Source organism: Mobula birostris, chromosome 3 (assembly GCF_030028105.1).
Source record: "Mobula birostris isolate sMobBir1 chromosome 3, sMobBir1.hap1, whole genome shotgun sequence".
NCBI lineage: Eukaryota > Metazoa > Chordata > Chondrichthyes > Myliobatiformes > Myliobatidae > Mobula > Mobula birostris.
This window is the reverse complement of record NC_092372.1, coordinates 205,044,479-205,059,671: the sequence shown is the minus strand read 5'-3', so window position 1 is coordinate 205,059,671 and position 15,193 is coordinate 205,044,479. Positions and strand designations below refer to the sequence as shown.

The 15,193-nt window shown below is 39.6% G+C and overlaps 1 protein-coding gene across 4 annotated transcripts in view; it reads right to left on the bottom strand.

Annotated features, from left to right (window-relative positions):
• Positions 1-15,193, bottom strand: part of LOC140195535 (disco-interacting protein 2 homolog C) — a 653,338-nt gene that overhangs the window by 152,968 nt on the left and 485,177 nt on the right. For all 4 annotated transcript variants that reach the window (XM_072254007.1, XM_072254008.1, XM_072254010.1 and 1 more), the window contains 3 exons: positions 6,558-6,681; positions 4,591-4,700; positions 92-194 (listed from right to left, as the gene is read on the bottom strand). In XM_072254007.1, coding sequence (XP_072110108.1) covers positions 92-194; positions 4,591-4,700; positions 6,558-6,681 — 337 coding nt within the window. The remainder of the gene's footprint in view (positions 1-91; positions 195-4,590; positions 4,701-6,557; positions 6,682-15,193) is intronic.

The window sequence follows — 15,193 nt, the reverse complement described above, 5'->3', positions numbered from 1 at the left end:
TATTAGCGTCTCTCCACTTACAGAACTAAGTTACACAGCTGCTTTGGTCTTACTTGCTTTAAGTAATAGGAAAAAGGAAAGGAAGCCTTACCTTCTGTGTATGCACAAGCCTGAGTCAGAGCCTGACAATGGGTCAGGAGTGCAATTCTGGTCACAGTGACGCCTAACACGCTGCCATCCTTACAGGTCTTGTACTAATAATGAAAAACAGGCCAAGGATGTTGATGCAGTTGGGAGCACTCAGTGCAATTTACTTTGCAATTCTGCAACCAGACAACTTTCCCCCCACATATAACAGCCTTACGAACAGTTAGGATAAACCTTCTGTATTTCTCCAATAGGTCCACTGAAGCAATCCAATCCACCCTGCCATTATTTTACACTTTCTAGATGCATTCATCCAAACATTCATTATTGATACTGTACCTTCCTTAAAGACAGAAGGCATATAAGTACTTTTGTTATAGAAATCTCACTCACTTTTTAAAATTACTCCATCCGGGTAATGGTACCACAGCATTAAAGCCAGGACTAATAGACTCCAGGACAGCTTCTTTCACCAAGCCATCAGACTGATTAATTCACGCTGACACAATTGTATTTCTAAGCCATATTGACTGTTCTGTTGTATACCTTACTGTACATACTATTTATTACAAATTACTATAATTTGCACATTGCACATTTAGATGGAGACATAACGTAAAGATTTTTACTTCTCACGTAAGTGAAGGATGTAAGAAATAAAATCAATTCAATTCAAGAGCATTGAATACAATTGCCCTTAACATCACAAAGTGAACTCAACTAAAATACTTATTTCTGTGCTGTTACATATTTATAATATGTTATCAGTCATATCTATACAAAAGCAGATAACTGAAGAAGCAGTCTCCTAATCCATGCCACAACTTTCTCAGAAGCTGGGAAAATGATTTTCCAAATTACATATTATATCTGAAGACTATAGTTAAACATAACCAAAGCAAATTGTCGTAAATTTAAAAACTCAACACAAATAATCTACTCTACCTTGATTCCAAACAGGTTTCTGCATCCAAAGATGCAGTAATTCAAAAGAAAATGTCTAGCATATGTTTGCTACTTACCTCTAAATAAAATTATAAGTTACTGCCTTTGAGATTTAAATTAACCTCAACAGGTGTCTGTGACCATGAATTACATTTCATGTTCTTTCCACAGTGATACCAGAACTAGACTCTATGTGGCTGATACAATTTCACTTTCCTGATCACAAAGCTACTTCTGATCTTGAAATATGTAAACTAATTATTCCACATGATGTTTATATAAGAATACATGAAAATTTGAGCAGGTATGCCTGTTAGACCCTTCAAGTCTGCCTCACTATTTAATATTGTCATGTCTGATCCACGCTGACCTCAAATCCTCTTCTATGTCATTTCTCCATTCCTCTCAAACCCTTGATTTATCAAATATTTATCCACCTCCACTTTAACTACTTCCAACTTCCACCACCTGCCAGGGCAGAGATTCACTGTCTTACGCTGGAAGAAGTTTTAAATGACCAGCCCCTTGACTTGTAATTGTGTTACCTTGTTTGTGACTCCCCTGTTAGTGAATGTATTCCATTATCTAACCTGTCAAGGATCTTATACAGTGGTGCTGGAAAGTTTGTGAAGCCTGTAGAATTTTCTCCATTTCTGCATAAATATGACCTAAAACATGATCAGATCTTCACCCAAGTCCAACATGTAATACTGGATCATTTTTCTCAATAAATAAATGAACAAGCATAATTTTTTGTGTTATTTATTTAATTGAGTTTTCTTTATCTAGTTTTAGAATGCATGAAGATCTGATCACATTTTAGGTCATATTTATGCAGAAATAGAATTCTACAGGGTTCACAAACCTTCTAGCACCACTGTATGTTTGAATAAGGTTAACCCTCATTCTTATAGAGACCCGAACTATTTAGTCTCTCTTGATAGCTTTACCCTTTCAACCTTGGAATCAGCTTGTACTGCCTCAACGTCACCCTGTACAATTGCAACAGAACATCCCAAGTTTTAAATTCTATTCCTTTTGCAATGAAAGCCAAAATGTCATTGGCCTTCTGAACTACTTGCTGGAGCTGCTTGCTAGCTTTTTGCAATTTATGCACTAGAACACCTAAATCCCTCTGTATGACACTCACTTGTATTCCATCTTCATTTTGTTGATAATCTGCCTTTTGATTTCTTTATCTGAAGTGAATGGCCTCACACAGGGTACAATGAACTCCATTTGCCAGAATTTCGCCCACTCACTCAATCTTATCTTTCTCTTTTTGCAGAATCACAATATAACCCTTCCACCATTTTCATATCATCAGCAGACATGAAACTAGCTCTGCATACTAATCCTTCCTCCAGGTCACTAATGTAAATAATGAGCAATTGTGTGCAAAGAACAGAGCGCTGAGATACTGCACCAGTAACCTCCTTATCCAGTCTGAAAAGGTCCCATTTATCCAACTCCTTGTTTACTGTGAAACAGTCAGTTTTTAATCGGTTCTAACCCGCTTCCTTTATCATGGGCTTTTAATTTATGCATCAGCCTAATATTTGACACTGTCAAAAGGTCTTTGGAAATCTAAAAACACAAGTTCTCTTTATTAATTCTCCCTGTTACATCTCAACAAAATTGAGCAAATTTTGGCAAATCTGACTTACCTTTATGAATCCATGTTGACTAGCTTTAATTAAATTCATCTTTCCTAAATGATTAACTCTTTCCACTTTGATGACTGACTCTAGTGTCGTACTGATAATAGTTATTAATGTAACCAGCCTCTAGTTCTCTGCCTTGGCCTTTCTTTTTTTGAACAAAGAGTCACATTAACCCATTTAAAACCTTAGGGATATGATATCCGATTATATTAAACCAGTTAATGTGTTAATACCAGTCCATGGTGAAGACTTATGCAAGAAGTGTATTCAATATATTCAACTCCTTTGTTTTTGGTTCTATAAGGACTGCTCTCTGCTTATTTTAAAAAAAAGAAAAATGCATCTGAAATCTCCACATCCACCTTTTTCAAACCAACACATTTCTGACCGGACAAAAGTCCAGAATGAAAGTCCAGCCTGTAAACATGTTCTTAATGTTCATCAGTGCCACTGCTTGGTTGTCATAGCAGGATGCCAAAGGAAACATTCAGTTTCCTGCCTTTACTTCCACTCCAACTTAAAGCTGAGAGTGAAAAAACAACATTTTGGGGTTCGCAGGTTATGGAGACCTGATTTATAAAAATCCAATTTAATACAATTTGAAAAGAAATTCAAGATAGAGAAGTTTATAACAGAGAGGCAAATTTCTTTTGGAGTGATGACATAGCAAACAGTTTTTAAAATAAAATGTTGTTTACATTCAAGCTCGCCACAGTAAGCAATTGATAGAATTGCTTGTAAGATTAACCTGGCAGTCCTCAGCAGGTGGCTACTAAAGATGTTTGCTTTGGAAACTGACAAATTACTTGTAAAATACCTTATCAAACAAAGGAACATCCATTGAAACTAACCATGGTACTGTATGTGAAAAATTCTCTTAGTCTATAACAATGTAACCACACAGAGGAGAGCAATTGATAAGATGTTCTTGTTAATCGATCCTCTGAAGTACTTCGTTTCTGACTTGCAGAAAAATAGGTTTTAGGATAGTTGTCAGGAATGGAATCCTTATATAAACTGGGGACTGCCTGAATGAATCTGAATACCCAGCAAATCTCAGGCAGGGTGAGGCTTCTCAGGCGTTTTCCTGGCAGAAATCTCCTGTTGCGCTCCGCTGAGGTCATGGAAGCAGAATACAAGAATCCCTGAGGAATTTCTCATGTGCAGATTCCTCATACAGAATACAGATGCCCTCATGGCATTATACTGATGTATGAGCTAATGAATAACTTCACCATGGACGGTCCCAATCTGGGCTGAGAAAGGAGAAGGTTTGGGCATGGGTCTAGCAACCCCATTCCATAAAATCCCAGAGCTACCCAAACACCAGGAGAAGCTACAAACGCCTCATCCCTGGGAGAGGAAGGATCTTCGAGGATAGGGCCTGAACAGTAGGGGTAATGGGCTTAAAAAGAAGGCGATCTAATGAATGCTCTATATTCCTTTTGAAAATGTGTGCTTTGTTTAATGACCAAAGCTTTTGCCCAGCCTAAGGGGAGCACAATAAGAAATTAGCGGTAACAGAATGTTCACCTCTCCCTTTTGTCATCATATCTGTAAACTTGCCAAAAGTTAACAGAAATAATTGACTTAAATTCTAACTGACAATGTTAAGTTACATCTGTGAGTAGTTTAGACGGTGTGGCTACAATATTAGCTTACCAACCAACTTTAAGTGTGCACATTTATAAATGTACCATAAACATCACAGGGATGAATTCTAAAATCAGTTAGACATCACTAGCAACGGAGAAAATGTAATTGCTTTTTCAGTTTTTATAGGCAAATTTTAAGTGCCTTGAAGATCACATTCCTTACAAGTTGGAAGATAGTTATGACATTGATTGATCAATTGGATGGAAAACACTTTGCTTAGAACTTCAGTTCATCTCACCTCAATGTATGCAGTGTCATTGTTTGCATCCTTGATATGAGGGAACCAGTCCCGTGGAGGCTTAGACAGGTGCTTAGATTCTGTTACAAACCACAGCAACCGTGGCCAACCTAAAACAAAATGAGAAAAGGCAAAATCATCCTAACCTTCAAAACTCCAATACATTTAGGTGCATATATTTCCGATCAATTAAGCCATATTTTAATTAATAATTTTTATGATTGCTATAAAACAAATTAAATATACAGTAGATTCCAGTTAATTGGACCATTGGTTAATTGGGACAGCTCTTCAAGAACAAAAATTAATCATGAAAATGGCTAGGCTTCCCCTTATTTCCTTGGGACATTGTCCCTTAATTGGGGCCAGAGACTGTTGCTAACCAGTTTCGTCCATTTGTGTGGCCAGTAAACACTACACCGTACTTACTGCAAATAGATTTTAAATAGCGTCAGTTGTGTGTGTTTGTGCTTAAAAAGCAGCGATTTTTGTCACTGATAGTTGGCAAGGAATAAGCAGTAAGAAAATTCAGAAATGTTTTGCTCACTGCAGTGCCAAGCATTGAGGCTTGGAGATGCTAGAAGTGGCCAGGAATGAAAAGGAAATCATTTCACTAGTTCAACAAGTTAGGAACTAGGAAGAATTTAAAGGTACAGTAATGACAATCATCTTGAACATTACAATGATAATGATTTGAAGGATGCACTTGTCGAAAGCATTGCACAAAGGCAGTAAGAAGGTGTAGGTGCTGATTTTGTTCATTTACAGTCAATCAAAAGAACATGGCTGCATATACTGGATGAGTTCCTCCATTGCTAACTATTAGGAACAGTTTTGGTAACGTTTCATTTTGTTCTGTATTTTATTTAAATACATAATTTGTTACTAAGTTAAATAGTAGTTTGTCTTTTTTTACACCTTTTTAACTATTTCCATGAAATTTTGACTAATTTGGGTAACTGGTTAACTGGGCCAAAATGCACAGGTCCCAATGTGTCCCAATTAATCGTAATCCACTGTATACATATTCTAGCTAAAGTACAATCGGTGGAAAATATTATAATAGCTTATTCACAAGAACAATGACATGAGTAAATGAACCATAGTAAACTTACTGTATTTGATTTTTTGTTGGTTCTTTACATTAGAATTAGAAATACAAAGATATATATTTTATACAAACATGCACATAGAAGAGGAATGACAAAACAATTAAGCATCTGAACCCAGGGTTATCATGATTTATTTGAAGAGTAGAGCTTTCTTTAAGCTCTCTCAATGAGCATTATATCCAAATGCACAACTCTACAATGCACGTGAAATTCTAATGTACCACATTAGCTAATCCTCTCTGCTTCTGAATAAGGTTGCCAATTACTATCAAATTATAGACTCTGCTGGGTTTTGAAATGTGCCCAGTAAACATCTGGAACTGAAAATGCCAATGTTAACTTTGTTGAAAGTTCTTGCAGCCCAAGAAGAAATGTTACATCCTATTAGTTTAGAATAGATTTGCAATTTGTCTCCAGAAGTGAATGGATTAAGTTCAACTCCATTCCTCTATCACATTTCACACTTCTCGGTTTGGAAACTGAATATTATCTTCCAAATAATGTGCTTAGGTACCTGAAATATCAGCATTAGAATGTTTGTTTTAAATATTAATGCTCAGACAATACCACATAAACAAATTCTTGACTTCTTTTTGTCTGTATGTAAGATGGACTGTCGGTTTTTAAATTAGAAATCAACTTATAATTTTTCATTGGTGTTGTTATTAAATCACCATGTAAAGAAAAAGAATGTTATGTTATATTGTGAAGAAATTGCCACAAAGGGAACAAACCTCACTATTCATGGAGCTGCACGTGTTAGAGAGGAATATCTGAAATTAGCTTTGTCTGTGAAGTTAATGACAGCAAAATGCAACTAATGTGGAAAGAGTAAACGAAGTGAAACAAAATTACCTTTAAACTGGAGAATCTCGCCTGTTGGACTTTTAGGCAAGCCTTTATGGCAAGCATCACTGGTCAGTGCTACAGTAACCCCACAACTTCCCAAAAGAAAACCAATTTGTTGGCTTCCAGCATCCTGATGGGAAATGAATAAAAACAATTCTGTCCTGTGAGGTATTTCAAATTTTAAATTTGAAAATGTTAAAAAAAATCTTCGTGCTGATACGGGAGAGGAAAGATGGACATTTATAATAAAAACAAAATCACTATAACTTATTACAATTATTGAATGTACAGAATTATGATACATACAAATTTAAAGACATGCACTTTTCAATAGTCTGCAACTTAATAAATATATATGTGATAAATATGTATTGAATAATGACATCCTTGGGCTGAATTCCATGCCTGTATGAGAACACTATCATGGCAAATCCACATTTAACCCTTTGAAAGTTTCACATTGGCCCCTGTTTTCAACACAGAGTAAATCTGGAGAAGCAACATTGCCTCTGATACATTTACGGCCACTCTGCAGATTTACAGGTTGTTACCTGGAAGCATTAGGGTTGCTCCATTGACTATCGGTTAGATGGAATGGTCTACTGAAAGGCAAAGAACAACTTGTGCGATTTATGGAACTCTGGAATGCAATGCACCACAGAGAAATGCTCCCATAAACTAATAAATATGACTAAGAGAAGTCAGCTTATTTCACTTTGAACTTTGGAGTTTGAGGTAACACAGAGCGACATGTGTGCAGGGGATGCCCTGCCAGGGGGTGGTAGAGGCAACTACTTTAGAAGATTATAGAAACTTTTAGATAGGCACATGGATGTTAGAAGAACGGAGAGCTATGTTGGAGGGAAGAGTTATATTGATCTTAAGAGTAGGTTACAAGATCATGGGCTGAAGACCCTGTACTGTATTGTACTGTAGTATTCTATGTTAAATGCACACCCTCTGCCATTCAAAAGTTCAGGTCCTGAATTACTTTTCTTCACAGCATCAGGAGTCGGAGAAACTCACCCCTGTATAGAAATCATTTGCAGGTACTCTATTCAAGTACTGTCTTCTGTTTTTTAATGCCATGCCTATTATTGCTGGTCTTCAACAACTCCTGACTCCAAGAGCCAAACCAGTCCTCATCTAATTACAATGGGCTCCAGTTACTTGGGCTGTCAGTTAATTAGGGCAGCCACTTATGTGGGGCAACTCTTAAAGAACAAAAACTAATCAAGAAAGTAGCTGGGATTTCCTTCGTATATTTGGGATACTATGTCACTTATTGCAGCAGGACACCTTTGCCGAACAGCTTCTAACTAGTGTCAGTCGGCTGCACTTGGATGGCTGCTAGATTCTACACTGCGCTTATAATGAGAGTTTTTAAATAGCGTTAATTGTGTGCATTTGTGTTCAAAAAGCAGTGATTTGTGTCACCGGTAGTTGGTGAGAAACTAACAGTAAGACAATTCCAAACTATTTTGCTCTCTGCGGTTTCAAACATTCAGGCTTGGAGATGCCAGAAATGGCTGGGATTGAAAATGAAACAATTTCACTACTTCAGCAAGTTAGGAAACCATGAAGAATTTGAAAGTGGACAATCTTATTGAATGTTGTAACAAAAATGAAGATCGGAAGATTGAACAGCTTTTGACTAGTGTCCATCGCTTGCACTTGTGTGGCCGTTCCACACTACACGTGCCTAGAGCCAACAGTCTTTAAATAGCGTCAAGTTGTGTGTGTGTTTGTGTTGTGTTATGTTATTCATTTGGAATGACCAACACTGCTTCATGCAGGAAGGCAATGAAGGCAATCCATTACCTGCACTAGGAGTCTGCGCTGATTTTGTTCATTTACAGTCAATCAAAACAACACAGCAGTGTTCAATGGATGAATTTTTCTGCCAATAACTACTAAGAACTAATACGCAGTTTCACAGCACTGTAGTAATATTGGTAGTGTTTTAATTCATTCTGTATTTCATTTAAATACATGATTTGTTACTTAACTAAACGGTATTTTATCTTTTGTTAAACCACTTCGATGAAAGTTCGGCTCATTGGGGCAGCTGCTTCATTGGGCCAATATGTACTGGTCACGATGTGTTCCAATTAACCGGAACCCGCTGTATATCTTTAAATCTTGCTCCAGGAAAAAGGCTATCCCAAAACCTGCTGAATAAACTCATCTAGAATTCACTCACACAAAATTCCTAGCGTACATAAGCCAGCCACCATGGTCAATGAGCAATCCCACTATTATGTTGCCACATCCTGTATTTTGACTACAGTGGCTGGTCCAACAGCTACAGAATGAAAAGATATTCAGAGTTTCTAGTCTGCAAATTATAATTTGATTTACTGTTGTCACGTGTACATTGAAAACCTATCTGTCCATACAGAACAATTCATGACACTAGTGGACTCAAACTCTCACCGACCCAGGTTTCCTGATTGACCTTTGGGCTTTGATCTTCGGTATAGATCCCAAGATTCGCCAATGATGTCGAATGAGGACTCGGGATGAGGGCCCCGAAATCCAGACTCGCCTTTGACGGGAGACTGAAAACTAAGCCTATAGAACTCCAGTCTCACTGATCCGTGTACCTATTGAGGTCACCAGCCCTTGTGCCTCCAGTCTGCAGGGAAATCTGATCAGGAACCCACCAATAACTGACTGACCTGGGGATGGGGTGGTGATCAGCCCTTCTCTTCTCTGGTCTGCCAGCCCTATATCCGATTATGGATATCCTACATCTCATGTCCACATCACTGGCCTTCAAACTCAGAGGCTTAGAATCCAGCCTGATCTCCAACTCCCCCACATCCCTATCCCTAAACCGTAACCTGACCCCCTAACTCTCCTCTCTGTCCCCAAATCCATTCCTACCAACTTAAAAAACAAGTAAGCCTGAGCCACAAACTCGATGGAGACCACAGCTTGGCAGCAATGTGACCAGAATTTTTATATGGAGGATCAATATTCTTTTAGCAGTAGAGAGCAAGTCTAACTGGCTAAAGCAAAGAAAGTAATAATACAGGAAGGCTTGGTTTACTGTCTGCTCCTTCTCAGATTAAAGAAAAACTAATCCTACTAAATGTTTTTATCAAACATCTAAAAATGCTGCAACTCCAAGTACTGACTCTATTTTCTTTTGAGGAATGCAATGATCTTCCTGGGTGACTTTCTAGTTTAAAACAGTACATTTGCATTCCACATTTCTCATAATCCAAGGAAAACATCTGCTCCAGTGGAAGTAATGATGGTCTTGAACTGGTACCCATCTCTGCAATCATCTTGTAGAGTCTCCAATTACCTGTCTCGACAGCTTCTATGTTCTTTTGTAAAAAAAATGGCCTGGAGTTTGTAACAATACTTGAAACAATGGTTTGCACAAATACAGTATATCACTACTTTAAAACAAAATGGGCTGAACCACCAAAGGGATATTGATGAAAAGCTAAGAGCTTTGGGAAGGGTTCCAGGGGTCCCCAACCTGGGGCCTACATACCCTTCAGTTACTGGTGGGGCGCATGGCATAAAAAAGGTTGGTAACCTCTGGTTTCAACTGACAAGATATTTAAAGCAGCACATCAATATATACAGACTGAGTTCTTCCAGCAGGTTGTTTATAACACTGAATGCATAAGCCCATGAATTCAAACTATTGCACTGTCAGACATAAGCATGAAAATGTAATTATGAATCCACGCATAGACTAAGATTGAAGCATTTTGTGCAGCTATAGTCTTACGACAGGGTATACAAGAGTGAAGCCGGTGTTGCTTCGCAGTTTGAGAATGGTTGCCTTCTATAAAGAACCTTCTGATATCAGTTCTGTTTTTTTCTGAGTGAAAATGCCCAACTAGGGCGTTCAACCTGATAACTTGGAGATAAAGATAGTATGTTACCATCAAGGACTTTGCAACTAATTTTGTCCATATTATTTACTATTTGCATAATTTGTCATCGATCATCAGGGACCCCCACCACCCAGGACATGTTCTCTTCTCGCTGCTGCTGTCAGGAAGGTGGTACAAGAGCCTCAGGACTCACACCACCAGGTTATTACCCCTCAACCATCAAGCTCTTGAACCAGAGGGTCAACTTCACTTGCCCCATCACTGAAATCCACAACCTATGGATTCAATTTCACTCACTCTTTATCTCATTTTCTTGATATTTATTAATTATTATTGTTTCTTCTTTGGTATTTGCAGAGTTTAATGTCGTCTGCACTCTGGTTGAACACCCTAGTTAGGTGGTCTTTCATTGATTCTGTTATAGTTATTATTCTATAGATTTGTTAAGTCCACAAGAAAATGAATCTCAAGGCAGTATATGCTGACAAACATAGAAACATAGAAAACCTACAGCACAATACACGCCCTTCAACCCACAGAGTTGTGCCGAACGTGTCCTGACCTTGAACATGTCCCTACCTTAGAAATTACTAGGCTTACCTATTGTCCTGTATTTTACTAAGCTCCATGTACCTATCCAGGAGTCTCTTAAAAGGCTCTATCATATCCGCCTCCACCACCGTTGCCGGCAGCCCATTCCATGCACTCACCACTCTCTGTATAAAAACTTACCCCTGACACCTCCTCTGTACCTACTCCCCAGCACCTTAAACCTGTGCCCTCTTGTGGCAACTATTTCAGCCCTGGGAAAAAGCCTCTGACTATCCACATGATCAATGCCTCTCATCATCTTATACACCTCTGTCAGGTCACTTCCCATCTCCGTCGCTCCAAGGAGAAAAGGCCGAGTTCACTCAACCTATTCTCACAAGGCATGCTCCCCAATCCAGGCAACATCCTTGGAAATCTCCTTTGCACCCTTTCTATGGATTCCACATCTTTCCTGTAGTGAGGCAACCAGAACTGAACACAGTACTTCAAGTGTGGTCTGACAAGGGTCCTATATAGCTGCAACATTACCTCTCGGCTCCTAAATTCAATTCCATGACTGATGAAGGCCAATAAACCGTATGCCTTCTTAACCACAGAGTCAACCTACGCAGCTGCTTTGAGTGTCCTATGGACTCGGACCCCAAGATCCCTCTGATCCTCCACACTGCCAAGAGTCTTACCATTAATACCATATTCTGCCATCATATTTAACCTACCAAAGTGAATCACTTCACACTTATCTGTGTTGAACTCCATCTGCCACTTCTCAGCTCAGTTTTGCATCCTATCAATGTCCCACTGTAACCTCTGACAGCCCTCCACACTATCCACACCTCCAACCTTTGTGTCATCAGCAAACTTACTAACCTATCCCTCCATTTCCTCATCCAGCTCATTTATAAAAATCACGAAGAGTAAGGGTCCCAGAACAGATCCCTGAGGTACACCACTGGTGACCGACCTCCATGCAGAATATGACCCGTCTACAACTACTCTTTGCAGTTTGTGGGCAAGCTTGTTCTGGATCCACAAAGCAATGTCCCCTTGGATCCCATGCCTCCTTACTTTCTCAATAAGCCTTGCATGGGGCACCTTATCAAATGCCTTGCTGAAATCCATATACACCTCATCTACTGCTCTTCCTGCATCAATGTGTTTAGTCACATCCTCAAAAAATTCAATCAGGCTCGTAAGACACGACCTGCCTTTGACAAAGCCATGCTGACTACTCCTATCATATTATGCCTCTCCAAATGTTCATAAATCCTACCTCTCAGGATCTTCTCCATCAACTTACCAACCACTGAGGTAAGGCTCACTGGTCTATAATCTCCTGGGCAAATATGTACATTGCTAATAAATTTACTTTGAACTTTTAACATTAGCTTGTGAGTCAGCGGTTCAATTGACTCCAAGTAGGAGCATGAGTGGTGAGAAGGGCAGGAGGGAGACACATGAGGCACATCATGAGTCGAAGCAGGCTCAGCCTTATGCCCTGGATCTGCACCAAGTGAAAACCTTGGTTAAGGTGGATCAACTCACGGAGGTTCTAAGGAATGACACAGAACAGAGGGACACAACGATAAACAATGGTAAGCAAGGATAAGACACTGAGCTAGTCAGGGACATCAGTGGGAAAGCAGTAGGTTGGGTGCGTACTGAGGGTGGGTAATTTACGGATCATCTGGATGGAAGGAAACGATAAATTAGCCTGCCATGGATATTGATTCAGGATGCTTTGACTATAAGGTGAGGCATTAATTGTGTGGATAGCCAGAAGCTTTTTCCCAGGGCTGAAGTGGCTAACACAAGGGGGCATAGTTTTAAAGTGCTTGTAAGTAGGTACAAGGGGGATGTCAGAGGTAGTTTTTCACACAGAGAGTGGTGGGTGCTTGGAATACACTGCCAGTGAAGGTGGTAGAGGCAGATACATTACGATATTTTAAGAGACTCTTAGCTAGGTACATGAAGCTTAGAAAAACAGGAGGCTATGCAGTAGAGAAATTCTAGGCAGTTTCTAGAGTAGGTTTGGCACAACATTGTGGGCCAAAGGGCCTGTAATGTGCTGTAGATTTCTATGTTTCTATGCTCTGCTGTCACAACGGCCATAAAAAGACCTTCATGAAGCCGACAGCCCTATGTGCTTCGGAAGGAGGGAGGCTGGTCTACTGAACAAACAAGTTGTGAATGTGCATATATTATGGAATCAGGAGACAGAGACAGGAATACTCGGTGATATTCATTGCACACCTAAAGAGAATGGTTCCTGTACAATCACAATGCCATTCAGTGTATAATCATAAATATGAAAGTAGATATGTAGCAGGGTTGTTCTCTGTTCAAATGAGGCACATAGTTGTAGTAGTTTTGCCTGTTCCTACTGATGAACCCAAGACGGTGTTCTGACACTCTTGAGATGCACTGCTGAAGGTCTGGAAGGGAAAACTGGATCCAGTTACCTGCCATAGCTTCAGACAGTGTCTGTGCACTTGTGATCCTGGGGCAGGTATGAATTGATCATTCAGACTGAGAGCTCTGTTTTGAAATGAACATGTACTTCAGGATTGAGGGGGATCTAAAAACCAATCACAAGAAGACTACTGATTGGTAACCAGGGACAGGGGTGGTGGGGGTTGGAAGGTACCAAGGGGGCTATACCTAGCAGATGGGATCTACAGCCTGCTGCAAAAGCCCATGCCAACCAGTTACTTCAGTGAAAGCATCTGTGGAAGAAAAAAAATGATTGTGTTTTTGCAAGCAGCATTTCACCTAGTGTAAAGAGCAGTTTGGGATTTAGTACTGACAGCTACTAAGAATCCTGCAGCTTTTCCCAGTTAGTGCTGTACATGCTCATGTCTATCCTCTACTATGTGAAAGCAGAAAATGAGCCTTTGAATCTTGTTGTGATGTTTGTGCTATTTATAAGAGTGAGCCACCCCTTACACTTCCTCAATGGCTATATAATTGTCTTCTCAAGATCAGATTCAATTTGCCTCTGAAATATTCTACTTATTTCCATGCACTATTTTAATATACCTCTTTTGCTGTTTAGCTTAAATCGTTGACCTTGAGTCACTCTTGCCAGTGAACAGATAATCACTTCATTTATTCTACGAAAACATTTTTGAACACCTCTTGAAATTTCCTCTTCACCTTTTCTGCCCCAAAGAAAACAATCCCAATTTTTTTAGTCTCCCCATGTAACTGGAGTTTCTCATTAATAACCTGCAGAATTTTACACAAGTAACATTAGATTCACTGCACTATGTTCAATTTAGTCCCTCCTCAGAAAAAAGAAGATATTAACCTGGCTTCTCTTCAGTCCCCACACATTAGTTGTACACTGCCCTCCTGATGGACGTCTTTGACATAGCTGGTCCCAGCATCCTCTCTATTATCAATAGCTCCCTGGCCACTGGGACCTTCCAACCTGCTTCAAGTGCGTCGTGGTCCAGCCCCTCCTGAAAAAACCCAACTTAAACCCTACCTTACCTATTAACTACAGACCTATTTCTAAACTTCCATTCCTGTCAAAGGTTCTCGAAAAGGTTATTCTTAGTCAATTGCTGCCCTACCTACACCAAAACAACACCTTGGAAAGATTTCAGTCAGGTTTTAAGGCTTGTCATAGCACAGAGTCTGCCCTGTTGAAAGTGTACAATGATCTCCTCCTCTCTACCGACTCAGGTGACTCTGCCGTCCTAATTCTTCTTGACCTCAACACAGCATTCGATACTGTGGATCACGCCATTTTAATAGACCGTCTCCAGTACGGGGTTGGTGTTGATGGCACTGCCTTGAACTGATTCACATCCTACCTCAAAAATAGAAGCTTCTCTATCAACATTGGCAAATTTTCCTCTTCTCCAGCTAGTTTCTCCTGCGGGGTCCCACAAGGTTCCATCCTAGGTCCCATTCTTTTCTCTATATACATGCTTCCCCTCGGCCAAATCATTCAAAAACACGACATTCCCTTCCATTGTTATGCAGACGACACACAGCTTTATCTCCCCTTGAAACTAAACGACCAGTCAAATCTAGTCAGCCTCATGAACTGCCTTGAGGACATAGTGTTGGATGGCACAAAACTTCTTACAGCTGAATGAAGGCAAGTCTGAAGTTGTCCTATTTGGCCCCCCTGACTCCATCAAAGTGATTACCGACAGTCTTGGAAACTTGTCCACTCTTGTCAAACCCCATGTCAAAAAACCTTGGTGTGATATTTGA